Source organism: Mauremys reevesii, linkage group 12 (genome assembly GCF_016161935.1).
Source record: "Mauremys reevesii isolate NIE-2019 linkage group 12, ASM1616193v1, whole genome shotgun sequence".
NCBI classification, from domain to species: domain Eukaryota; kingdom Metazoa; phylum Chordata; order Testudines; family Geoemydidae; genus Mauremys; species Mauremys reevesii.
In genome coordinates this window covers 12819094-12846680 of record NC_052634.1, presented here as the reverse complement: position 1 = coordinate 12846680, position 27587 = coordinate 12819094, and the positions used below count along the sequence as shown (strand labels likewise).

Genomic DNA, 27587 nt, shown 5'->3' with positions numbered 1-27587 from the left:
CTTTGGCAGGGGGTTGGACTAGATGACCTCCTGAGGTCCCTTCCAACCCTGATATTCTATGATTCTCTCATATTTTTTGTACCATTCCTGTAGAGTTGGAGTATTTTTCTTGTTCCAATGAGAAGCTATCAGTATCCTTTCAACTACTAGCAGGCAAGAGATTAATTCTTCATTTCCTATTGTGTGACCATTTCTTCCCGGAAGCCCCCAGATGATTACCTAAGGATCCTTTGGTAACAAATATCCAACCGTTTGTGATATTTGGCTAAGAATTGCATCCCAATACTCTCTGCTGACTAGACGTGTCCAGCATCAATGTGAAAAATCTCTTCTTTCACCAGTTACTCAATCATTTATTTATACATCCAATCTACGTGTATTATTTCTTAACCTGACTGGTGTGCGGCACCACTGGAAACAGTAGCGTAAAGAAATTTCCTTTTCTTGTGCTACACACAGAGGTTTTTCCAGATCAAGCCCCATTCTTCTGAAGTAACTGGTCTATCCAGATCCTTTTCCCGGAGTGTCCACACACTTTTTGTATCAAATGTCCATCAGGAATACAATGACTGTCGCTGTCACTCTGTCTCAAAGGAAAATTTCAACTGGTTTCAACTTTATGAAGAGGATATTTGCCTGCTGCAGTACCACATTGATCCACTAGATGGATGATTGCCTCAGGGATATCTCAACAGGCTTGAGAAATGGACTACATGTATATGTATTTGTACTTCTTGTAGTCTGCATCCCAATTTAACTTCTCCTATCAAAATACTTCCAACGCAAATCATCTGTCATGGACCAGCAAACTGAACTGATTCATGACACTCGCAAAAGCCTGAGATCCTGCCTTCAAAAATCCACCTCAGAGCGCTTCTGTGTGAGTGAGATTTGTTACAGACAATTGCAAGGCAACTGAGCATCAGTTAAGTGCATTGGCTAGTAACAAACCAGCGAAAAATGAACCATGCCAAGGTCCTGTGTGCACTTCACTTGCAACCAAGTCAAGGCATCTACGTATCTGGTTCTAGTTTATCATCAAGATAGGACCTTAACTATGTCTGTCACTGTTGGGCATCCCTGATCCTTTAGTCTGGTTTCAGAACACATAACCCATTGGAACCATACTGCCAAGTCCTTTGACTCGGTTGCTGTTAAAATGCAGTTGGTAAGTGCTACCTTTCCTAATTCACAGGCTACTGCAGAGGTTTTGCCTTTAAAGCCATGATCTTAGAAAGGCAGGGCAGGAAGGGACTTCTTCATGCGCGTGCTTGGGGCGGCATGCCGCGGGGGGCGCTCTGCTGGTCGCCGGTCCCACGGCTCGGAGCCACGGGACCAGCAGACCCTCCGCAGGCACACCTGCGGGAGGTCCACCGGAGCCGCGGGACCGGCGACCGGCAGAGTGCCCCCCGTGGCATGGCGCCGTGCTTGGGGCGGCGAAATGTCTAGAGCCGCCCCTGCCTCCAGCCAACCATACTGAGGCAGGATTCAGCAGGTAAACCTAGCCCATCCCTGACAGGTGTTTGTCTAACCTGTTCTTAAAATCCTCTGGCGATGGGGATTCCACCACCTCCCTAGATAGCCTGTTCCCGGGCTTAACAAGTCTTGCAGTTAAAAAGTTTTCCTAATATCTAACCTAAATCTCCCGTGCTGCAAACTAAGCCCCTTACTTCTTGTCCTACTATTGGTGGACACGGAGAACAATCAATCACCGTCCTCTTTAACATACCTTTTGTGAAGACTGTTCTCGTGTGCCTTCTCTTCTGTAGACTAACCATGCCCAATTCTGTCAATCTTTCTTCACAGGCCACACTTTCTAAATGTCTCATTTTTATTGCTCTCCTATGGATTCTTTCCAATTTGTCCATGTCTTTCTTAAAGTGCAGTTCCCAAAATGGGAAACAGTACTGCAGCTGAGGCCTCAGCAGGGCTGAATAGAGCAGAACAATCATGTCTCGTGTCTTACATACGGCACTCCTGTAAATACGCCCTAGAATTATACGTACCTCTTTTGCCGCAGCATCTCACTGTTGACTCATATTTAATTTGCAATCTACTATAATCTCCAGATTCTTTCCTGCAGCACTGCTGCCTAACCAGTTTTTCCCCCTTTTTGTAGTTGTGCATGTGATTTTTTTCCTTCCTGAATGTAGTACTTTGCTCTTGTCTTTATTAACTTTTATCTTATTGATTTCAGAGCAATTTTTCAATTTATCGAGGTCCCTTTGAATTCTAATCCAGTTGTCCAAAGTGCTTGCAACCCCCCTCCCAGCTTGGTGTTAGATGCAAATTTTACACGTGTACCCTTTACGTCTTCATCCAAGTCATTAATTAAATTATTGAATAGTATCAGTCCCAGGACAGATGCCTGCAGGACTCCACTTGATATATCCTCCCTGTCTGAAAGCAAAACTTGCTGATCAATTCTATGTAATTGCTGATCAATTCTATGTAAAAGAAAAATTGGCAAAACCATACTTATGCCAACAAGATCATGGTCTGTACTCATTCATTATCCATAATTACAACTTATTAAAAATTGGCTATCAAAGTTCTTAATGTACCTTTAACAATTCTTCATTGTATATTTCAGTCTTATAAATCAGTATATGTCATCACTGCTACCCTTTAGTCTGTAAGAAGGGGGTAGGGGGATTATGGAAGACATGATGCTTTAATGTTAGCATTTCAGATCTTCTTTAAGCATGGGTTTTTCCTTCAAAGTCCAGTTTTGTTTGTGAATTATCACAACTCTCTCCCTCCCCATTAGAAATTTTCCTGTGAATGTATTTTGAGGGGTGGCTCAGTTTTAGGACCTTGATATTTAGTTGCTTTTAATGGTACCCCAACAGGTCTTTCTGAGAGAAGGAATCCAATTTCAAGGCTCTTACAGGGGTTGTAGATGGTATCAGGAGATGAGCTGCCATTCATAGAATCATAGGACTGGCAGGAACCTCGAGAGGCCATCTAGTCCAGCCCCCTGCATTCAAGGCAAGACTAAGTATTATCTAGACCATCCCTGACAAGTGTTTGTCTAACCTGCTCTTAAAAACCTCCAATGATGCAGATTCTACAACCTCCCTAGGTTGTTTATTCCAGCGCTTAACTACGCTGACAGGAAGCTTTTCCTAATGTCCAACCTAAACGTCCCTTGCTGCAATTTAAGCCCATTGCTTCTTGTCCTATCCTCAGAGGTTAATGAGAACAATTTGGTACACTGCAATTATTGAACAGCTTTCTAAGAGTAATGACACGTCAGCTCTTGCCCCACAGTCAGTGCAAGGACTATGTCAACTTTAGCCCTGAACTACTCAACCATAGATCCCCAGATTACCGGTTTCCTGCTCTTACCCCACCAGACCATGCTTCTGTTTCACAGTCTCCTGGGCATTTGGTATTTAGCTGAGAGACTATAATGGTTCTGAACGGCATTTTCCGCTCATTTGCTTTCACTGTGTCTCCTCCCAGTGAATCAGCTTTTTATTTACTCTTTGGAACATGAGGTAACCAGACACCACGTACATTTCATTTCTCGCCTGATCCTACTTTTATCACCATGCAAGTAGCTGGATGAGATGTAGGTCCGTTCTGGGAAAAGAATGTGGACATAGATGGATTGGTTTCTGTAAGGTCTGTAGGGCTGCCTCGCGGAAGTGTGTGTGGGAGGAATGGGTGCTAGCGATTGCTGCTGGAGGTTGGATTTAGGACTTCCCCCTGAGAGCAGAGCATTTCAAGTTTATTGGCTTCCAATGACGGAAGCACTTTATCTGTGAAACAGTTTGAACTCAGCCCTTCCCTAGCAGGGGAGCATGAATGCTCATAGACTCGATCACAAGGGTCCATCCTCATTTATCTAGTCTGACCTCCTGCATAGTGCAGGCCACAGAACCCACCCACTCCTGTACTAGACCCCTAACCTCTGGCTGAGTCACTGAAGTCCTTCGATCATGGTATAAAGACTGCAAGTTGCAGAGAATTGAAACTATTGCTGTTCTGGTCTGCCATGGAGTGAGAAGTACCAGGAACTTGGCAGTTAGCCGACATCGATAGGTCACCGTGTGCACACATTCATCCTACAGCAAGGGAGTGTCTAGCCCATTGGTGTACTGTCTTAGTGCTTTAGCTCATCTTGAATGGATATCAGGGCCATCCTTAGGATTTATGGGGCCCTATGCAGTATTATTAAACTGGTGCCCCTACGCTGGCGCATTCGGCTCTGTGAATACTGGTGCCCCTCTACCGGCGCATTCGGCTCTGTGAATACTGGTGCCCCTATCCCGGCGCGTTCGGCTCTGTGAATACAGCTACAGCGGAGGCGGGGGGTCGAGATGAGAAGTCAGTGCCTATGGTCCCGGTGGTGCCCCACATTTTCCGGTGTCCTACGCAGCCACGTATGCTGCATATGCCTAAGTTGTATAGGGCAGATAGTGTATCAAGCCCTACCTTCGTGTGCTTCTTTAACCTGTAATGAGTAACTCCTGTAACAGTTACGGCATTGCTGTGTCATGCCAAAATACATTCGTTGTTAAATATATGGACCCTCCCTGAGATCAGTTTCAACCCTGGTGTAAAGTTAATGGCTGAGTTCCACCCAGGATGAATTTGGCCCATAATGTTTAAATGGTGTATGAAGAATTCGGTCACACTCTTCCTAAAGGAATGAATGTGTCTGAGTAGTTAAGCAGCGGGAGCTATGAGTCGTAATTCCTGAGTTACTTACCTCTCTGCTTCAATTTCTGCATCCTTTAAAATGGGGCTAATCCTACTTGCTTCTCTCAGAAGGGCACTAGAAGATTTAATTCATTATGATTTAGATTAGTGCTTTGAGATCTTTGGGGGAAAGGAGCCTAGAATTACAAAGAGTTGCTACTACATTTATTAGAGTCATGGAGTTTGAGGTCAGAAGTCTGATCTCTGTGTATCGCAGGCCAAAGGCAGAGAATAGGAAGGACGGAGGTGCTCGAGTGCCCGAGTGCCCGAGGCCCTGGCAAGGAACTGATTATATGAGCTGTACCCAGATGATACGGCAAGTGACCCACACCCTTGTGGTGCACAGGAAGGCGAAAAAACCCCAAAGTCACTGCCAATCATATCGGGGAAAATTTCATGTGACCCTACATAGGGAGATGAGTTAGAGCCTGAGCTTGTGAGCAGGAACCAGCCAGCCAAGCAGCTGAGAGAGAGAATATTGTTTGCCACCTCCGAGCACTGGCTCTCCCGCTCCAGTATCCCATCTCCAGCCATGGCCATCCCTGATGGTTCAAAGGAAAGAAACATCCAAAATTACTGGCGGGGAGAATCCCCTTCCGCCCCCTACCCGTGGTCATTTATTTTGTCCTTTCACTTGATCTTTATCCAATGGTGTTTAACTGACTTACGTTCATGATGTATCAACACCCAATAAAAATATAACCTTTGTGAAAAAAGAAAGCTTTGGAGGAATATACTCATGATGTATATAACCGCATACCATTGAAAACGTGCATAGCAGATTGTCAGCTCATTGGGGCAGAGACCATCTTTTTGTTCTGTGTTCGTACAGCGCCTAGCACCAGGGGGTCGTGGGCCGTGCCTAGGGCTCCTGAGTGCTACTACAATACAAAGAATAAATCAATAGTATCATTATTGCAATGACATACAGCTAAGGCCAGCTCTCTCCCCCCAAGCCTTAGAAGTGAAACGCCACAATTAGCCAGGGGCCTCTGACTCCTCTGTCTCTTTAGCTCCTTTGCATCATCCCATTTCAGCTTGCTGCCTTCCATGCGAAAAGCTGCTCAGCACAGCAGGTGAAAGCATTAGCCTGTAAGCAGTAGGAACCTGATTTACCAAAGTGCTGAACACTCACAACTCTAAGTGACATCAGCGGGAGCTGTGGGTGTTCAGAAACAGTAAATCGGGAGGGCAGCGTACACATCCTGCCTTCGGCCCCAGCGCTGAGCTCCTTCCGCTCCCAGCAAAGTGCCTTAGCTCGCTGACGAAATGGGTGCTGAGGAGGGACAGGAGAGGGAAGAGGATCAGTTCAGGGAGGGTGGTGAATGGCTAAGAAAGGCACTTCTGCCTGCACACCAGAGTAACACAGAAACTGCACTCTAGCAGGCAGCCCCCGAGGGCGTGGATCCCAGGGCAGGGAGTCTGGTAGAAACACAGCCATGTATTGCACAACACAGCTGGCTCTCGTCCAGTCAGTCCTCTACGATACTGCATCGGGCACCTGTAGGCCCCACCTGCTCCGGAGACCAGCCAGCTATCAGTTTCAGCAGGCTGACTAACACGGCTGGGTTTCGAAGGGTTACATCTTTATCTGGAAAAACAACTCGGAGTCCTTGTGACACCTTAGAGACTAGCTTAAATTTGTTAGGTGCCACAAGGACGACTCATTGTTTTTGCTGATACAGACTAACCCTGCTGCCACTCCGAAACCTGTCATCTTTATCTGGGGATACTTCCTGGTTAAGGGATTGGGATGGTAGGAGCTTGTGGGAGAGCAGGAGCAGGGGGGTAGGGAGGGAGTTAAGGTTTTTACATGAAGGAGAAGGCGGTGTCTGTGTACATTGTGGTTTGCATGTACACAAAGAGCAAATCATAGGAACAGCCCACAGCAGGGGTGAGGGGAACTACAGATTTGCAAGCAGAATGATATATTTTAGACTAAGGAAAACAGCAGCGAGAGAGCACAGGATCAGGGGCGGCTCTAGACATTTCGCCGCCCCAAGCATGGCGTCATGCCGCGGGGGGTGCTCTGCCACTCGCTGGTCCCGCGGCTCCGGTGGACCTCCCGCAGATGTGACCAGAGGACCCTCCGCAGGCATGCCACTGAAGGCACCCTGCCTGCCGCCAGAGCGCCCCCCGCGGCATGCCGCCCCAAGCACGCGCTTGGCATGCTGGGGCCTGGAGCCGCCCCTGCCCAGGATATGAGTGTGTCTCCTCTGTCACAGCCACAAATGGGAGAACAAAATGGCAGCTTCTGCTGTGCACTGGCAGAGTTTTTAGGAATATAAAAGAACAGTGCATGGAAGATCACACTTCCCCAGCTACATACACCGCTCCCTGTAAGGACGGATTAAGGCTGGATCCTTGCGGGAGAGACCAAGGGGTGTGTGAGGGACCCAGGGCAGCAGTGAGGAACCCAGGGCCAGGCTCTAATGGGTGTTGCAAGCATATTAGAAATTCGTATGGAACATGCCCAAATCTGGAATTGAAACTAGGTCAGAGTGCTTTGCTGGTATAGCTATCCCCGTATACCAGGCCAGCAAACACCAGCAGAGTGGGTGCATCTTATACTGACAAAACTGTGCTTCTGCCAGTACTGTAGCATCACTTATTCCAGCCTCCCTGAGCAAAACAATCGATACCTGTCAACATTACGGTTTTGCCAGTATAACCGCATCTGCGCTAGTGGCTTCTGCCAGGACAGCAATATATCCATCACAGAGCGGACCTCCTCACATCTCTGACCAGCACAGCTATGCTGACAAAAGCTTTTGTACAGTAGATGTGGCCTAAGAAGGAAAGAGCTGGGTTGGAGGAGACCCTGTGAATGGCAGGCGAGGAAGATCAAAGAGTTGGGGGAGAGGAGCTGAAAAGTTTAGATGAATCCATGTTTCGTTTATTCTTAATCCACCCCTGAGTCTTGACGATGAAAAATTAGGGAGTTCAGGGATTTGGCCCCTTCTACCCATAAATAAAGAGCAGTGGAGGCAAAAGTGGGTGGATAGAGTTTCAATATAAATAGGCCCCAGCCACAATTTTTAAATTTGCCTCCAGATCAGAGTTTCCCCAAAGGCTGGAGTGTTTGGATCTGAAGTTCTGTTGTGGATTCATCTCAGCGTCTAGTGATAGACCCAGTCAATCCCACTGCAGCCACATCTGTTGTTAACCTTAACATCTGACTGTATGGACACCACATGCTATGCTAAAGGCATTTCTCTGCACTTTGAAACTGTTACCAAGTAAATGCCTTCCCTTGATTCATCAGAGCTTAGCTGCCCACAAAAGTGGTGCTGCTTTAACTAGTCGGGTATTGCTAGAACGGTACAACCTCCCTAGTGTGGATGCAATTATATCAGCATAAAGCTGCTTTATGCTGGAATAGGCGTTCCCATACATGAAGGGGACTAGACTATACTGGGCTAAGGCTCCTTTATACCAGTATAACTGGCCACGCTAGGGAGTGTACCAGGATAACGAGTGTGGTAAAAAAAATAATTCGCTCCTAACAAAAAATAGTTATACTGGTACAAAAATGGTGTGTAGAGCGGGCCACGGCGACCAAACACATAGGGACACCCAGGCATTATAATCCTTGGTGCAATCTGCAACCCTATTCACAGCAGTGAGAAGGTGGGACCTGGTGTTTGCTGGCATAGGCTACCCGCTGGGCAGTCCTTTGTTCACTCCCGGTTGCTTTCCAGCTCTATTCCAGTGGCTCACATTGTCAATTTCACCTTAGCAGCCTATTCAGAAAGGTTGGATTGCCCTGAGCCTGCATGAAATTAGCGCATTTTCCCCAACACAACCTCTTCCCCTGAGAAGTAGGGCTCCATTGTTACCTTTTGGCTTCTGTGTGTGTGTGTCAGTTAAGAGGAATCCACTGTCACTCTAATTGCTGCGTATACCCCCAAATGCCCACACCCAGCCAGTGCCTGGGGGTATCACCCCACATGCCCACTCCCAGCCAGTGCCTGGGGGTATCGCCCCGCATGCCCACGCCCAGCCCGTGCCTGGGGGTATCGCCCCGCGTGCCCACGCCCAGCCCGTGCCTGGGGGTATCGCCCCGCGTGCCCAGTCCCAGCCCGTGCCTGGGGGTATCGCCCCGCGTGCCCAGTCCCAGCCCGTGCCTGGGGGTATCACCCCACATGCCCACGCCCAGCCCGTGCCTGGGGGTATCACCCCACATGCCCACTCCCAGCCAGTGCCTGGGGGTATCACCCCACATGCCCACTCCCAGCCAGTGCCTGGGGGTATCACCCCACATGCCCACGCCCAGCCAGTGCCTGGTGCTATCACCCCACATGCCCACTCCCAGCCCGTGCCTGGGGGGGTATCACCCCACATGCCCATGCCCAGCCAGTGCCTGGGGGTATCACCCCACATGCCCACTCCCAGCCCGTGCCTGGGGGTATCACCCCACATGCCCACTCCCAGCTAGTGCCTGGGGGTATCACCCCACATGCCCAGTCCCAGCCCGTGCCTGGGGGTATCACCCCACATGCCCACTCCCAGCTACTGCCTGGGGGTATCACCCCACATGCCCACTCCCAGCTACTGCCTGGGGGTATCCCCAAAATTTGATAGGGTTTGGGGGAAGGTAATTCTGGTGGGAATAAAAGGGGCTTTTCTGCTGCTTTGATTGATCAGCTGGCTGGTTCTTTTATGTATACATGTTAATTTCTATGGTGCAGGGGGGTTGGGGGGTCATCATTTTACTGTAAATCAAATTAAGAGCTTTTCTAATGGTTAAAATATATGAAATGTCCTCTCCTCAGCAGTGTGTGTGGGCACCCCATAAGGTGCCACCACCCACCTGTATCAGGGTGCCTCACAGGGATGGAGGATTGGAACCACCAGGTTTCTTTTGGTTTTCTTTGCAAGTGACTGGAGCTGCTGAAGGAGCCTTTTGCAGGGGGCAGAGCCTTTCACCTGCCAGGAGGAGGAAGAGCGAGAGGAGGGGCCCAGGCGAGGTAATCTCGTGTGATCACACACAGAGACACAGCCACACCTTGAAACTACCTGCGCCCAAGGAGAAGGGGAGGAAAACTCCAGACAAACAACACAGGGAGGAGAAAAGGGGAAGCGAACCGAAGTGCAGGACCCAAGTGGGAGGGTAACCTAGGGGGCAAGGAAGTGCTGTACTCAGAGATCTTGTCGTTCCCACAACTGGCTTCACCCGGTCGGTGAGTTTCAGCTGAAACTGATCAGCCATGAACTCAGGTTTCTGATCTACCAGGAAGGACTTTGTACACCGCAGCAGGAACAACAGCTCTGGGCGCTGGGATTGGAAACGTTGAATTGTTTGGGGAGCAAACTCCACCCCCCCCCCCGATTTCCCAAACCTCCCCCCAAAAAGGGGTGGGGGAGGAAACCATGAAGAACTATCGGCTTTCCGAAGAAAGAAAAATGAATGATTATCAACTTCCCCCAGGAAGGAAACCGAAAACCTCGGATTCAGGGCTGAAGTACAACAATAGAAAAGAGGTGAGCTGCATTGGGGGGGCTGTTTTCTAACCATTCCCCTCTCCTGTTGGCTGAGTGAGTGGAGGGGAGGCCAGTTCCGAGGCCGCCTGCTCGCAAGATGCAGATTTCTGGGTGTTTTCTAAAATAAAACCGAGGTAAAAGTATTCCCTAGTGCTGGGACGGAGGCTTGTGGAGTGACGCTTTCCTGGCTTGTGGGATGGATAAGCAGCCACTCCTGTTCAGCGAATAACACATAGGGGGGAGGGAGGTTGGAACCGGTTGCTGCTCTAGCTCAGGGTGTCTTTGATGGCAGGGTTTGGCCTGGTCTGATTCGTCCTTGCGGGGCTTTTCATATGAGAAATGCCGTCTGTTAGTTTTCACAGCAACAGGACTGTTGGAGAGGCCTATCATCCCGTCTTACCTTAGCTGGAGTTAACTTACAGGAGGGCTCTTGTTCAGACTCTTTCTGCAAACTGGAACCGGTTTAACTGAAATCTGTTTTGAGCCTGCTTTGGTTAAACCACGGTTCAGCCTTGTACGGACTGTCTTAAATAGACAAACCCAGGTCGTTTTGATTTTTAGCTTAATGCAGGCTTTGTCTGTGTGACAAGCCGGACTGCACCAACTCTGAATCGGTCTGAATGCAAGAAATTGAGTTCAATACAGGGGTAACTGAGTGAAATGCCAGGGTCTGTGTTATACAGGCCACACTAGATGACCTAACAATAGTTCACTCTCACCTTAAAATCTATTACTCTAAAAACCAATTGAGTTAAATGGGTGCAAAACATAATTTCAGTACTCTTAACTCAAGTTTGAACCAGGCTTATACTGTTTCAGGTTAAAACAAATATTGGACAGATATTTTCTATAGCTCTAAATGCAATTTAAGTGCATCAGGAGTCTACACTGTTTTGCACTGGATCTAACTCAAATAGTTCAAAATCATCTCTGTATTTGATTCAGAGCAAGTTACCTGTGTAGCCCAGACCTTGTGTCAATTAAGGGGGCTGTTTTGTTGCTGATTAGTTGTGTGGAGTATTTCTCTTGCCTTGTGAAAGAGGCTAACCTGGCCTTGTCTCTTAGCTCCAAGGCCTTGGCTGTTATTTCAGTGGAATTTCCTGCTAAGGCCTCACCAGGATGTTCAACACCTTATCTCCTGAAGGGTAAGGTCACATCAGAGAGGTGGATTTGGGCCATTGGTGCTGACCCAGAAGTGTGTGCACCTCTTGCAGTCTCTGCTTATTTAAAACCTGGCATTTAGAACATTGTATTTTTATATTTAAACCAAGTGCAAGTAACTTCCCTGATTGTTTCTAGTCTCTTTAGTTGTTGATCTATGACCTGTGGGTTCCAAGTTGAGCTATTGTGAGCTGGCAACGGTGAAGAATGGCTGAGTCATTTTCTTCTTGCCCTGAATGTGGAATTTAGTTATGCAAGGCAAATGGCCTCATCGGGTCTCAGGCTGTGGGAATGTCTTTGATCAGGGGCGGCTCTAGCAATTTCGCTGCCCCAAGCACGGCAGCACGCCACGCGGGGGGGCGCTCTGGTGGTCGCCGGTCCCATGGCTCCGGTGGACCTCCCACAGACGTGCCTGCGGAGGGTCCACTGGTCCCGTGGCTCCGGTGGAGCCGCCTGCCGCCCTCCCGGCAACCGGCGGAGCGCCCCCCGCGGCATGCCGCCCCAATCACTTGCTTGGCGTGCTGGGGCCTGGAGCCGGCCCGGTCTTTGATGCAGAGTTAACTCTGCATCAATCCACACTCAAGTTACTCCTCTCCAGTGAACTTAGCTTGCAGCCATGCTGCAAAGCAACAAGTGCTGTGTCCACACAGGTCCTGGGGGTGGTGTGAGGAGGAATTGCAGGAAGGCATTGGAGGACTAGTGGTGCTACCTTGCATTCTGGTTGTGCTAGCAGCTGATTAATTGTGCTCTCAGTCTGTATGCCCTTCTAGGCCGGCCAACTCGAGCTAGCATCACTGCAACTGAGTGAAGGGGTTTTGCTGTGGATGGGATTCTAGGAGCAACATGTGAGTTAACTTTGCAGAGAAGATGAGCCCTGCCCTGTCCTGCCTAACTTCTTGTTACAGATTTAAAGAATCAGTAATTGTTTTTGCATTTATGCAGTCTGGAGCAGATCGGCTGCTCTGTAAAGCATTTTTGTTTTACGTTCTATGCTGCTGAGAGCTTTCATTAAGCAGAAAAGTGAGGGGTTCTCAGATTTGGAGTCAAATTCTGTTCTGTCACAGCCTCAGAACCCCATATGGGTCTCTGATGTGTACGAGAGCAGAACATGAACAATGGCAGGTCCCCTAGAAATACCATTGATGGAGAATCCATAACCCAGCCAAGCAGAGCAGAGATGGCAAGGTCTGATTGCTTTAACCCTTCCAGGCTTCATGTGCAGCTTGTTCAGAGGTAATCAGTGTGGCAGCTGAGGAGCTGCTTCTGGCCAGCAACCTCAATTACAGTTCCTCCTTGAGCTGACCAGAAAAGACTGTGTCTATTAGCAAAGCTTTGTGGCAGTGCCACTTGTGTGAGCTGTAGTTGTATAGTTTGTCCGTCCCACAGCTGAGTGAACTCTTCCTAGGAATAATTTATTTTCTCTTCATGGGTTAGCAGCAAGTAAGTGATCTGGTTGGTAGAACAATTCCAACTACTTCACTCAAATGAATTTTAGCCTTTGGGCTGTTTGGTGACCTATTCACTGCAGCTTGGTAGTGTCTGATTGCAGCTGTTTCCAATCCTTCAGTGTGTGATTTCCACATGGGGCTTGTTAAGGCTACTGTTGCTGACTACATGCAGCAGAACTGGTGCTAATAAGCAGTGTTTTGCTGCAGTTGAAGCCAAGGAGGACAAACTATATTCAGGAGTAGTTCAGTAACTATGGTTGAATCTGCTCTGAGCAGGAGGATAGACCAAAGATGGCCACTCAAATGCATAGACTCATAGACTTTTTAAGGCAAGACAGGACCATCATGAACATCTAGTCTGATCTCCTGCTCATTGCAGGCCACAGAACCTTACCCACCCACTCCTGCAATAGACCCATAACCTCTGGCTGAGTCTCTGAAGTCCTCAAATCATGGTTTCAATAATTCAAGTTACAGAGAATCCACCATTTACACTAGTTTAAACCTGCAAGTGACCCATGCCCCATGCTGCAGAGGAAGGCGAACCCCCGCACAGGGTCTCTGCCAATGTGACCTGGGGGAAAATTCCTTCCTGACCCCAAATATGATGATCAGAACTCATGAGCCAAACTATTTGGGACCTTTGCTCTGCAAACGAAATTTGCTCTGTTTGTGGTGGGAAATGACTAGGCAGTGGTGTTAAAGTGAATACCTGTATTGTATTGGACCACATTTTCACAAATACTACTTGGTATTCACCCAGATCTGGGAAGCACATTATTTCCATCCATTAGAGGGTTATAGAGACACATATTCACTGGCCTTTTCATTGAAGTCTTGTCCCATAATATCAGACCAAAAAAATCAAGCAGAGATAAGTAGCTAGTATGAAGACAAGAGGATGGTTCAGCCTACATACACACTTCCTCCTTTACCAGGCCTAGGTGCTGGTATGTAGGTGTGGAAAAGTTTGTGACCGAAAGGAGGTGTGTGGTTGCTAATGGTGTTTTATGCTGCATTTCCAAGGTGAAGAGTGTTTGGATCTGTTCAGAGCAGGGATTTAGGGACTAATGAAGGAATAAACTGTAGATCTTTTAGGGGTAGGACTAGTTTTAGTTAACAAAACTCCCTGCTGTTTAACTCCTGCCTTAGATTGCAAGGCTCAAATTTGTCAAAGATGACTGTGAAAAAGCACATGGGAGCGATACAGGAAGGATGCTTAAAATGCAGAGAGACAAACAGGGCCTCTTTCATCCAGGAAACTCCAAACCATGAGTCCTTTCAGTCTAGCCCGACAAAAACTGTGTCCCTGCCAGCCTTTGGCAAAAGGAAAAAAATGTTTTTCCAACAGGAGCAGTTGGTTTCAATGTTGCCAATCCTAACTACTCATGAATCATGACCCCTGCTCGAAACCTATCACTCGCATAAAATCATGAAATGGCAAATAAACTTTTTTTTTAGGGGGGAGGATATTTGCCTTCTGGGTTTTTTAAAAACCTTTAGGGTGCACTTTCAAGCTTCTCTCTGCAACCAGCAGGTCTTGAAAGTTTGATTGTTTTTACTAAGTTGTTTGAATCACAGACTGGTAGAAATTCTGGGCTGGCAGGGACCTTGAGAGGCGGGACCAAGTTAACTAGACCAGTGTTTGTCCAACCTGTTTTTAGAAACCTCCAGTGATGGGGATTCCACAACCTCCTTTGGAAGCCTGTTCCAGAGCTTAACTACCCTTATAGATAAAGTTTTTCCTAATATTTAATTTAAATCTCCATCCTTGCAGATTAAGCCCATTACTGTGTGTCCTACTTTCATTAGACATGTAGAGAATTTGCTCACGGTACTCTTTGTAACAGCCCTTAACATATTTGAAGACTATCAGATGCCCCCTCAGTCTTCTGTTCTCAAGACTAAACATGCCCATTTTTTAAATCTTTCCTCAGAGGTCAAGTTTTCTAAATTTTATTTTAACATTTTTGTTGCTGTTTTCTAGACTCCAATTTGCCCACATCTTTGCTAGTGTGGTGCCCAGAGCTGGACACAGTTCTCCAGCTGAGACCCCACCAGCACTGAGTAAAGTGGGGCGGTTACCTCCTGTGTCCTATACACAATGCTCCTATAAATACACCCCAGAGTATTAGCTTTTTTTGCCACTGCATTACATTCTTGGCTCATGCTCCGTTTGTGACCCACTATAAACCTTTTCAGCAGTACGACCATCTAGCCAGTTATTCCTCACTTTGTAGCTGGGCATTCGTTTGTTTTTTTTCCTTCCTAAATGTAGTACTTATCACTTGACTCTACTGAGTTTCATTTTGCTGATTTCAGACCAATTCTCCAATTTGCCCAGGTCATTTTGCTTTCTAATCCAGTCCTCCAAAGTGCTCGCAACCGGGCCTTGGTGCCATCTGCAGATTTTCTATAGCCTACTCTCCACTCCATTGTGCAAGCCACCAATAAAAACGTTGAATACTACCAGACCCAGGGAAGACCTCTGCAGGCCCCCAGAAGATACACCCTCACAGTTTGACAGCAAACCGTTGCTAACAACTCTGGTTGTGCACCCATCTGAGTTCATCTAGAGCACATTTCCCTAGTTTGCTTATGAGAGGAATGTTATGTGGGACTGTGTCAAAAACCTTACTAAAATCAAGTTATAGCTACTCCTGGGGGAAGGGGGCACAGAATTCATACCTTCCGCAGATTTCTTGGCTTCCCTGCAGAAAAATGGGGAGCAAAGAAATCTGTGGGAAACACCCGCCCCTTCCCTAGCAGCAGATCACTGAGGAGGGAAACTGGGTGTGTGTATGTGCCTCCTTGGAGAGATGGTAAGAGGGTAGGGCTGGGTGCCTGCCTGCCTTGTGAAGGAGTGAGACAGAAAACTGTCACTCACATCGCTGTTGCTGCATCCCGGACTTGGAGGCGTAGGGCTGTGTGAAGCAGGCTCTGTCCCTGAGGCAGAGCAGAAATGTAACAACTAAGCAGGCAGGCTGCTAATATCCCATTGTCAGTTAATTGTTCCCATTCTTAGTCAATTAAGGCTCCTTTACCTTGGCAGAGCCTGATTGTAAATGACAGTAACAATTTTCAGCTAGGAAGGTCTATGTGGGTTCTCCCTTCTTTTCCTGTGCCAGAGAGGCACGATGGGGTTAAATCTATTTTACTTACTCATTTAAAAAAAAAATGCAGGACAATGATTAGCAAAACTGTACGACTTTCATGTGTGAAAGTAGGAGCCATTTAAAGCGTCCGTCTACTTTACAGCTCACCAGTCACCAAAATAAAAGTTATGTATTTAAATGAAAATCCAGGATTATAACTGGAATGCAGGGGATTGTAGTTTAACTTTCATGTAAGTATTTGTAATTTAATTTTCGCGAGTTTAGGAAATGCTGAAGAATTATTGGGATCTTCCCCCCTCTGTATGGTAGTTTAAATACATTAGCAAAAGAAGTGAACCTGCTGTAATTATATTGCACTATTTTGACAAACAAAATATGCAGAATTTTGGGTTTTTTGGTGCAGAATTTTGGGCACAGAATTCCCTCTGGAGAGTATATCACAACTGGTGCTTCCCGCTATTCACTAGGCCAGTAATCCTGGCAAAGAAGGAAACCGGGTTGGTTTGGTGTGATTTGTTCTTAACAAATCTGTACTGGCTATTCATTATAACCCTATTATCCTCTAGGTCAGTGGTCCCCAAACTTTTTTTGTCTGTGCCTCCGCTTACCTGGTCCATGTCCCCCCAGGACCAGGAGGCAGTGGCAGAGGCCAGGGTTGGACCTGCGGCTGGAGCTGGAGGCGGGGTTGGAGTGCAGTTGGGGGCAAAGCAGGGCAGGGTGATGCTCCCTGCCTGTCCCCATGGGGGTTGGCCTGGGACAGGCACCCTGCGCCCCCCTGAACGTTCCTACGTGCCCCCCTAGAGGCAGGGCTGACAGTAGAATTGAGCTCTTATTGGTACGGTGCTGGGTCTGCCCCTCCCCCAAAAGGGATGGGGCCTCTGGCAGAAGGGGCGGGAGGGTCAGCGACCCCCAGCCAGCCCATCTGCGCTGCCTGCTGCCCAAGGCTCCAGTAGTAATTTAAAGGGACTGGGGCTCTGGCCGCCGGTGCCACCTGGGCCGTTTTAAATCGCGGCCCTGGGGCAGCTACTACTTTTGCTGCCCCCCCCAACCCCCGTCAGCATCCGGGGGCGGGGGGCAAAAGGGGCAATGACATTAAAGCGCTGCCACAGCAGCGCTTTAAGCAGGGTCCTTAAAGTCAGCGGTACAGGCCGGTACTGGCGGCTACTCTTTACTGGTACGCTGTACCGGCCCATACTGCCTCGCTTTCACCCCTGCCTAGAGGTCAGCCCCACGGGTTGGGGCTCTGCTCTAGGTGCTTCTTCCAGTATCTCTCTGGGTTCCAGAAGTTCGGGTGGCTGGTTTATAATTGAAGGATAGAGCTGAGAGTATCAACTAATGACTAGCCTCCAGGGGCTGGGGTGTGTGTGTGTGGTTTTAAATGCCAAATATCTCAGGAGTTGGCGACAAATCTATTCCGCTGTGTCATAGGCCTTAGCCTGCTACAAATAATGATGGAGATTCTTCTTTAGCTCAAATGTAGGTTTTCGAAGCAGCAGCAGAGTCTAGGTGGGACCAGATTTCTTGCACTAGTTAAGTAATCATGATGCTGCCTGTGCCCCAGGGAGCTTACAGTAGACAGACCAATCAGCCCCGTGGCATGCTGGGTGCCTTTGCGGAATGGCGACAATATCAAAGCAGGTACATCAGACTTGATCCTGCCTGCACACCCCAAACTCCCACTGAAGTCAACGGGAGCTTGGCATGCAAGATCAAGTCGGAACGATTGGGTTTGAAGTGAAACTCCCTATTGATTTCCATGTGGGATTCTGCCTGAAACTCATTGAGGGAGACAGTTCCTTGTGGGGGAGCTTTTTTAACATCTTTACCTCGCTACAGCTCTATTGGAGAACAGGTTTTTTTAAAAGGGTGCACACAAGTGTCAAGACCTGCTTCCTTTCTCACAAATAGAGGTGTAAATTGGGGTTTAAAATCCATTGACATGATGAATGGCATTTCACTGGTCTGAGTTAGATCAAAATCAGGACCCTAAAGTAACTTTTTATTCCAAAGAATTCCGAAGCCTTATGTAAAGTTCTATCCACGTGTCTGATACAGCCACTTCTGGGGTGCAGGGTACCAGCCAGATGGCACGCAGCACACTGCCCAAAGGGTAGGTACCCTGGCCTGGGGCATTGGACCAAATCTTTAATGTCTATGCAGAGCAGAATGAGCCTTGGTTTTCAAGTCTCTTCCATGAGAATCCTCCACAGTAAACATCATGGGATTCAGTGTCTCATCTAACTCAGAAAGGCAACAAGATGAGTTGGCTTAGTGGGGAATTGAACTTGTGGCTCTAAAGAGTCAAGGTAACTTCTAACCAGAGGTGTTGAGTGTGCAGCCCTCCTCACCAGATTTATACTGAACTGAGTCCCCATGGTCTTTCCCCCTTTGTCAGGAAGGACACTTGTGCTGGCAGGATGCTCTGTCTCTCATTTCCTGTAGTTAATTCCTTCCTTAGGTTAATCTCCATTTTATAATCTAATTGTCCTTAACAAGGAACTGGGGAGGAAGAGAAATGCGGAGACTGACAGGATTTCTCTGCTATCCTAAGGCTGTTTAGTTTCAGGAGTCCTATCTTCAATGGTGTTTGTTCTTATCAAAAGCCTGTTCCAGCCCTGCATGAAAAGGACCAGTGATAACCTTTTGTTATTTACTTCCGTAATGGTGCAAGCAGAGTTTACAAAGGATCTGGGTGCAACACTGTTATCAAACTGAATTGGCTGAACAAGTCTGACCTTGTGCTGGCTCCTCATGCTGCCCAACTAACAGCTGTTAGGTTTGGTCTCTGTAAAAGGAAGGTGACCCCATTTCACTGCCATACCTGTACATTGCAGCCAATATGTGAACACTCGCTCTCATTTGAAATTTAGTGTGAAATCTCGTGTGAAATGTAGATCATTTTAAATGACTTGCCCACTTTGAACATGTACATTTTGTTGGCTTTTGGATTGTTTAGATTACTTAGTGCATATGACAATGTGCCGGCTCTCATGATTTTTATCATAAGTCCCGCGATATGTAGTGCATTTCTTACAGCTCCAGATCCTGGAGCCATGTGGTTGCTGAGAATCTTAGTTCTTAAAATCATCATCATCAGAATTAATAAAGCTAAGTGGCTAGCCTACACAGTTCCAGAAAAAAGCTTGAAAATGTGTCTTCAAGGGCTCAAAACCCAGCAGGCAAACAACTCTCCTAAAAAGTATTATGTGTGTTTTTAAATGTCATGATTTTTGGGGACTGCAACTCATGAGTTTGGTTTTTTTGGGCTTGGCTATTGGTTTTTAAGCAGAACTTCCTGTTGATTTCAATAGGGAATTCTGAAAACCCGCTGTGGGATGCAGTCCCGTGTGGTTTTTAATCATCATTGCTGTTGCATCTTGCAGCATTAAAACAAATAATATTTTCATGTTTTTTCTGGTTTCAACTGTAATGCTACGTGCTTAGGTTCTTGTGTTGGGACAAGGGAAACAGATATGTCAATTTCACTTTAACAGTTAGTTACTGACTAGTCAGTTGGTTTCCAGGCTCTGGGATGTGGCACCATGGTGGACCTGTATGGATTTCAGGGGAATATTTAGGATGAGATATTTCAAAGTAATCAAAAAGATTGGGTGCCCAGTTCCCATTCAAATTAATATGAATAGTTTAAAGTGAAAATCATGTCCTTACTGGACAAAAATACCCTGTTTCCATTAGAATCACTGAATGTGTGTGGGAAAACTTAAGAGATAAAAAGGCATCTACTACTCTAAAAGTTTGTTTCTGCAGGTTTTGACCTGACTGTCTAAAGTCTCATTCCTGCTAAAATCCAGGAGAGCACTTGTGTCTCAAGCACAGAGTTGGACGTAATTTGTCTGGATGCAAGTCTGTCTTGAAATAGTCTCTCTTGAGCATGTGCGTGTGAAGGGGGAATTAAAGTGTGATCCATTTCTTTAGCAGCTCGGAGCATCCCAAGCCTGTCTGGTTTGGAAGGCTGAGTTGAATGATGTCATGCTGTTTTTGCCCCTTCTGGCACTTGCCGCTGGCCAGTTCTGTATTACAGACTTCTGTCGGACATAGCTGTGTTGGCCAGGGGTGTGATGAGGTGCAAGCCCTGACTGACGTAGCTGTACCAGCCAAAGCCCTCAGTGTAGACACAGTTATAGTGGCAAAGCTGTGGGGTTTTGCTGTTATAAGCTGCATCCCCACTAGGAATGCTTTGCCAGTGTAGTATACCAGGTTAGCTGTGCTGACAAGACCTTCCAAGTGTAGACCTGGCCCCAGGCTGCATATTTGGTGTTGATATGACTAATCCTTATTAAACATCAGCCTGGGCAGATGAGACTTGGGGTGTGCAGGTATTAGGATTCACAGGCTGGGAACTGAAGTCTTGAATGAAAAGACTTATTTACAGATGACGACAAAAAACCTTTGGTGAACAGAACGTCCCTGAATCAAGGTCAGATGCCGGCTCCAGTCCAGCAGCCCTGCTTGGTCAGCTGAGACCTGCCATTTCCTAGAGCTCTCAGCCAGCCCTCTGACTTCCAGCTCCTGGACATGTGCTGGGCTCTCTTCTTGTCCAGGCACTCCTGCTTTAGGGTTTCTCTCAATACGTGCGTCACTAGCACTTCGAGATGCTTGCAGGTCTGTGCAGAGACCAGAAGAGATGGTAGCTAGGCCTTGGAAAGGACAGACCCCTGTGCCAAAGTGATGGCTTGGCTGGGTCGTATCAGGTTGAGTCTCGTGTGCCTAGCGTTTCACGCCTCCAGGTTTTGTTCTGCTTATCCCAGAACATTGGGGTGGTGGTGAGAGCTGGAAGTGTAGTACCCACAAAGTGGAAGATGTGCTGGATGCCACAGCTGACAATACTTAGCCCTTGCTGACCATGGGTGTGTGAGGCAAACCCTCAGCTGCCCCTCCAGCAGAGCTGCGGCGAGTCACCGCAACAACCCAATTGCACTCGCTCACCCTTCCCGCAGAGCCTGCAGTGACTCAGTCGCTGGTCACACAGCAGCAGCCTGTCCCAGAGTAGCGCCTGGGTCAGATGACCTGCTCCCTCCCATCCCCCCAGGGTATTTCTCCAACCCCACCAGAGCTGCAGATCAGTCTGTGCAACAGCACCACCCGACCAGGAACCCTCCTGCAGCCTCGCGGTGTGTCAGGCTCTCGAGCCTGTTCCTGCCCCAGCCTTGTTCGAGCCGTACGCTGCCCTTGCTCCAGCCTTGCCTCCACTTCCTGACCTTCCTCTGCTCTGACTCCCTGGCTTTGACCTGTGGCCTGGACCTGGATCCCAGCCACGGTACTGATTCTGGCTTGTCTGTGGACTCTGATCTCAGTTCTGACCCCTGGGTCTCAATTCTAGCACCACCCTGGGCCCCGTCCCGTCCCTACGTCTGGCTTCATCCTCTTCTCCAACTAGTAAGCCTGACTGCTGCAAGGGGGAGCGCCTGACAGGGTGCAGCTGAACACTAACTGCAGGTAAAACCAAAGACTGAATTTCATTGGTTCGGAAATGGAGGTTAAAACAGGCTTTTGAAAAGCTTGTGTGGAACAGCCATGACATGCTGTAGCTCCATCCTTCCCTCCCCACTGGTGCTACCTGGTCACGTCCTGGCTTGGGCAGGCTATGAGCTGGACTGCAAGCTCTTTGGGGTAGACTGTGTTAAAAGGGTCCTTTTCATCTCTGGGCATTGCATTAATCATGGACAAAGGTGGTGCTGCGGTTCCTGCCCGCTGGGCCATTGCTGTCCTGCAGTTGAACTGACTTTCCAGTATTACTTTCCTTTCACCTCCTTTTCCTCATTCTTCCTGATCTATTGCCTCACAGCTGGAGCTGCGGAGCGAGCCAGAGCCTGCAGCCTGGATCAGAGCCGCTGGCTCTAAACGCACCAGGGTTTTGGAAAGGTCACAGGTAACCTTTCTCCTTGGCAATTGATCTTTGATTATCAGCAGGTAAGTATGCCCAGTGGTCTGTGATGGGATGTTAGATGGGTTGGGATCTGAGTTACTACAGAGATTTCTTTCCTGGGTGCTGGCTGGTGAGTCTTGCCCACATGCTCAGGGTTTAGCTGATTGCCATATTTGGGGTCGGGAAGGAATTTTCCTCCAGGGCAGATTGGCAGAGGCCCTGGAGGTTTTTCGCCTTCCTCTGCAGCATGGGGCACGGGTCACTTGCTGGAGGATTCTCTGCAGCTTGAGGTCTTCAAACCACAATTTGGGGACTTCAATAACTCAGACATAGGCTAGGGGTTTGTTATAGAAGTGGGTGGGTGAGATTCTGTGGCCTGCGTTATGCAGGAGGTCAGACTAGATGATCATAATGGCCCCTTCTGGCCTTAAAGTCTATGAGTCTAAATCCTGATCCTCATGGGGAGGTGAAATCCCTCCTGGAATTTGGGAATCGGCAGCGTGGGGAGAGCAGGTATTGGGTGGCACTGCAGATTGATGCCAGCAGCACAGAGCCCCGAGACAGCTTGCTCCCTTTTGAGAGTGTTTGTTGGTTCAGTTGGAGGAGAAGTCTCTGGAGGTACAGTGGGGTGTGGGCTGATGGTGAAGGCGAAATATGCAGCACTGGGTCTGTGCCTTCTGCTCTACCCGGTCCCTCACCACACACCCAGTCCCTGCCTTTTGCCAGCGTGGATCTCATGCCTGTGCCTGGAAACTGTCCTCTGGCCGTTGTGGCTCTCCTGGGACCCCACCAGCCACATAGCTGGACCTTGATCTCTGCCTCATGTCGGAGCTAGGATGGGAGGGTGCCATCAGCCCTGTGGTGCCGGGCACGTGGCTTGAAAATTCCAGGTTCGGCTCCGGCTTGGGGGGAGTGGAGGGACCTTTTTTGTTGTTAAACGAAAATCTTTCTTGTGTTCCTGTTGTGAGAAGAGCTGGGGGTCGTGTGGAGAGCAACAACATGTCTTCCCTCTCCCTCCCCACCCCCCCGTGTGGCGTGAGCGGGTGTCGGAAGCAGTCTGGGTGGAGCCCGATATCGCATGTGCTGGGTAGCTGGATAACTTATTGCATCTGTAGCGTTTGTTCTTGCTGTCACTGTGTTGCATGGCCTGGCCGCTCAGAACTGTATGTTGACAGCAGGCTAGGACTCTCTGATCCTCCCTCTCCACAATTAGAGTCCTCTACCCACCTCAGCGAAGGAGACTCACTATTAGCTTCTAGCAGTATAGGGCTAATGGCACACAGCTGAGCCATCCAGCTCCCATCCAGCTGAGGACAGTGGTGTGTACACACACAAACCTTTAGTGGGTGGGGTTGTGTTTAAATCCTGCATGCTGTTAGGTCAGGCATCTCTCAAGTTGTAGTGGCTAAATCTTCTGAATAGCACAGGACCTGAAGGTGGTGATGCTGAGTAGTGGCAGCTTGCTCCGTGAGCAGGGTGCTGCGCTGCACGCCCACCCGTGAGCAGTCTGCCAGCTAGAGAAGCCGATGCCTCTGATGGTGAATTCTGAGTTACCGTTGCGATACAGCGTCACGCTCCAAACACAGCCTGGCTCTCTGAGCGGGGGACCCCATCTCCTCCTCTCTGCCGACTGGGGCGTCTGCTTTTCAGTAAAACCTTCCTAGTTCAAAGACCTGCCCCCTCTCCCTGCTGCCCATGCATGCTCTGGGCTTGCTGCTGGCAGCGTGAGTCATGGCTTTCCCTGAAGTTCTGGTTTTTCTAGACAGATCAAGGTATTTTTAGACTGTAATCGTGAACAGCCGTATCACAGGGGAGGGAGAGGCTCACTGCTCAGGGAACCCTGCTCTTCCTCCTCTGTGCCACAGGTCGTCAAGTGAACAGCAGCACTTGGAGAATGGGGAAAGCCACTGCCCTGCTGGTGTTTCAGAGCAGAGCACTGGGGGGCTTATGGCGCAGCGCCTATCTCTATGGGGATGCATGAGGAATGGTGTTCCCCTGCTTTCAGGTGTCCTGAAGGTAACAGCAAAGCTGGACGGGCTCGCTGTTGGCCAGCACATTGCCTGACTGAGAACAGAATTCAAAGGCACTGGCCATGACAACTGATGCAGTGGGTGGGTCCTGAGAGCTGGCCATGGGTTGGCTTTCAAGCCTCTCCAAGCTCTCCTTACTGGTAAGAGACACACAGAGGGTCTCCAGTCACTATTAAAAACTAAAGTTACACCTCCCAAAGTGGGTGAGTCCCCTTATCCCCCACTTGCCCATGGGGAAGCCTAGGCACAAAGGAAGTGATTTGCTCAAAGCCACAGAGGAAGCCTGACAGGGTGGATAAAAATCAATGATGATTTTTTTTAACCAAAAAAATCTGTGCTTTTTTTAATTTAAATTGGCTTCTTTTGATAAAGTGCTTTTTGAGGGAAGAAACCTATCTAAATATTTTAATAAAGATACATTATAGCTCAAAGAGATGTCGTCATGGAATAGGGATTATAAATTCTAATTCAATAGTATGAGACAATATATTCATGTAATGTTTAAGGAAAGTTTTGTAAATGAGTTCCAATAGTTCATGGATTAGGGACCCAATTTTATGGGGTTCCAGGGGCTTCTGTATAGATTATTTAGGTTAATCTTTCTATCTACCCACTGGGACTCAGTGCTCAGTCCAGATGATACCGTTAGAGATGCTTAGTTTCGCAGTTCTCAAACTGTGGATATCTCTCTCTGGAGGTAACATGCTTGTTAACAGCAAAAATGTTTTAAAATAAATAAATTTAATATATAGAGGTGAGACCTCAACTCTATTGTCCCTCTGCAAATTTGTGTACACTGTGTCAAGCTCTTACCTCTCTAAAAGTGCGAAGTTTCAAAAAGTTCAATGAATAGAAGATTGTTGGGGGCGGAATAGATCTGGATAAGGAGGAGAAGTCTGGAGATAAATGTGAGAAGCGAGGGACATATGCTTTTTTGTTAAAATATTATATGTTTGCTGTTGAAGAAAAAGAAACCAGAATTCTTAACGTTGTTGTTTTTAGTTAAATAAAACAATTTAAGTGTCTGTCTGGTGATGTTCTCCTCCTAATACAGCACAGCAAGAAAATCCTCCAAATATTAATGTTTAACCTCTTGAATTAGAGAGAGTTCACCTCCCAGTTACTTCATAGATATCTGCTTCAGTTACCTTTGGTAAATGAAATAACCAATCATTCTTTCATTTTCTGATATGGCTGTAAAACTAATCTGAAAAGTTTTCAGAATAAGTCACTGTTTAGAAATGTGTAGTGTGTACCTTCTAAAAATGAAACCGACACCTATCTCTGAGTTGTGAAGAAAATGTGTTAAGTTTGTCACAACCACCAAAAATGCACTTTTATGTAGAAAACCATGATTAAATCGAGTCTTCCTGAATAGACACCCTGCTGTATTAAGAGGGCAGAACTGTCTAGTTACGGTGGAGGAGGCACGGGGAAACTAAGTGACTTGCCTAAGGTGTCACAAGAAGTTTGTGCCAGAGCAGGGAATTGAACCTGGGTCTTCCGAGCCCCAGGCTAGTGCACTGATCACTGGACTATCCATTCCAGACTCTACTGCTCTCTCCTTCTGGCACTTGGAAATCACTCACGCTCTGTGTCTTGGTTTCCCCAGTTGTAAAACAAGACTAATACTCATTTGTGTAAAGAGATGCGAGGCTGGGGTTTGCAAAGCAGCCTAAGGGTATTAGGCCCCAGTTCCTAACCCCCTTAGGCTGCTTTGAAAATGAAACATGTTTACTATTACTACCTGAAAGCCATTGGCCTGTGGTGGACAAAAGGGGGCTAGAAGGAGAACGGCAGGGAAGGTATATTTCCATACTGTGCCCCCTGAGAATTCAAGTCCATGAAAGGAAACACTTTCTGGCAGGTAGGCGCTGAGCCTAAGTGAAGACACACTCTCAATTCACGACATGACATGTCACCTTAACCCATGATCAGTGGCTTGGTTTCTGTACCAAGTGACTGATGTCTCTCTAGTCCTCTTGCCCGATCGGTGTGTAACGTCTGCTGCTCGCAGGATGCTGCACTGTTACTGATTGTGTCCTCACTGGCCTGGATAACAGCTAAGCCAAGCCTGGCAGCCACAGCAGTGGAATCCAGAGGAATTTGCTAGCGAGATACCAGGGGTAGAACAGGAGTTAAAAGGGGGAACAAATGAGCAAAATGAAAACTTGGTGGAATAGTTTCCCTAGACATGGTGGGACGCTCTTTCAGTATAAGCCCTCTCTCTACTGGCAAAACTCTTCAAGGACTTTCCTCCCTAGTCTATACTAGAAGACCTCTAGCTACCTTGCAGTGCAAATATAATTTACCTGGGAAGTGTTACAGCTGCTGCAGTGATGGGCCTTAGAAGAAAAAGGGAAAATGAAATACATGGTAGGAACAAAGTTTTAAGATTTTCAACCAAGGTGATGAGCCTCCTCCATCTCGATCTTCTATCATCATCCATCAGTTGTCTGCAGATGTATCCCTGTGTTTAGGAGATGCAGGGTTCTGACGAGTGCAGTGGTCCCCAACGCGGTGCCCGTGGGTGCCATGGCATCTATGTTCACCTGCGTAGTGGCCGGCGAACAAGCATCCGCCGAAATGCCACCAAAAGGGGCGTAATCAAGAGGCGTCGCCGGCGAAAAGCGGCGTCACCAAGAGGAGTTGCCACCAAAATGCTGCTGATTTTCGGCGGCGACGCTTTTTTCCGTTGCCACTTCTCGGTGGCATTTCGGCGGATGCTTGTCCGCCAGCCACGGTCCTCGGTGGCTTGGACTAGTGGGTTTTCAGGGAAAGGGGATCAGCACTTTGAATGAGTTCCTCCAAAATGAATAAGGGGGCTTGGAAATGGCAATAACAGCTGGGAAGAGCTCATAATACAAACTATGGAGTTTGGATCCCAACTTCTTCCAGGTTTGGGATGGGGATGGTGTCTTGTGCCTTCAGAGCAAGGGGGTTGGCTTGAGTAGGCCTGCTGGGAGCTGGTGTGAACTAGCAAGCCTCCTCCCAAGACCCATGGGCACATAACCTCCTCTGAAATCTGGTTTTTAAATTCGCTCTAATTGGTTAATATTCCTACAGCCTTTGGAAGATGTCAAGTGCTAACTAAATATTCTGTATATCACACTGCACAGCTTTTAGTCTGGGATCAGACTGAAATTAGGGCCAGTGTGTTAGGAAGTGTGACCTAGAACTCAAAGAAGGAGACTGGAAGGTGCGGTGAATGTGGGAATTTGGAGGGACAGGGATCATTGATGTCCAAAGGCCCAGGTTTGCAGCTGTGGAGGCTGCATGCCCACTATTGTGGAACTGTGTGAATCTTTGGGGTTTGGCGCACGCAGTTTTTTTTTTCTTTCAGATTTTCAGTTCAAACCAAAAAAAAATAAAATAAAATCAATGATTCTCTCAGCTGTAATTGTGAGCACTCTAGGATCCTTTGGTATTATGGACATTACTCTTATATTGCAGAACAAGAACAAATTTAGCAGAATATCCAGTGTGAATTCCTTCATTACAAAATCTCTGCATTTTTCAGGGGAGGAAAAAAATTGAGTGTAGATGGATTTGTTTGGGGGGGCTTTCTTTTTTTGGACTAACTTGCTTTGGTCCTGTTGACGTTAGTTGCGTGTGTGGCCTCTTCCTTCCCGTTGAGTCATCGGGGCTCCTAAGAAGCTCGGTCTGGGTTAAAATGGCCTCCTGTCTTGAGAGTGGTGTGAAGGGAGAATAGGGCTCGGTGCCACTCCAAGCTACCCAATGACTGACATGA

The 27587-nt window shown here is 47.8% G+C and overlaps 1 protein-coding gene across 4 annotated transcripts in view; it reads left to right on the top strand.

The window, feature by feature from the left end:
- ST14 (ST14 transmembrane serine protease matriptase) overlaps positions 1–27587 on the top strand; it is a 58068-nt gene that overhangs the window by 1173 nt on the left and 29308 nt on the right. Inside the window, exon 1 of one of the 4 annotated variants that reach the window (XM_039496784.1) lies at positions 9565–10194. The exons of 1 other annotated variant lie outside the window; for it this stretch is intronic. In XM_039496784.1, coding sequence (XP_039352718.1) covers positions 10084–10194 — 111 coding nt within the window. In that variant the 5' untranslated portion in view covers positions 9565–10083. Of the gene's footprint in view, positions 1–9564; positions 10195–11315; positions 11340–27587 lie in introns of those variants that run through there. 2 more of the 4 variants (XM_039496783.1, XM_039496788.1) reach the window with 2 other exon arrangements.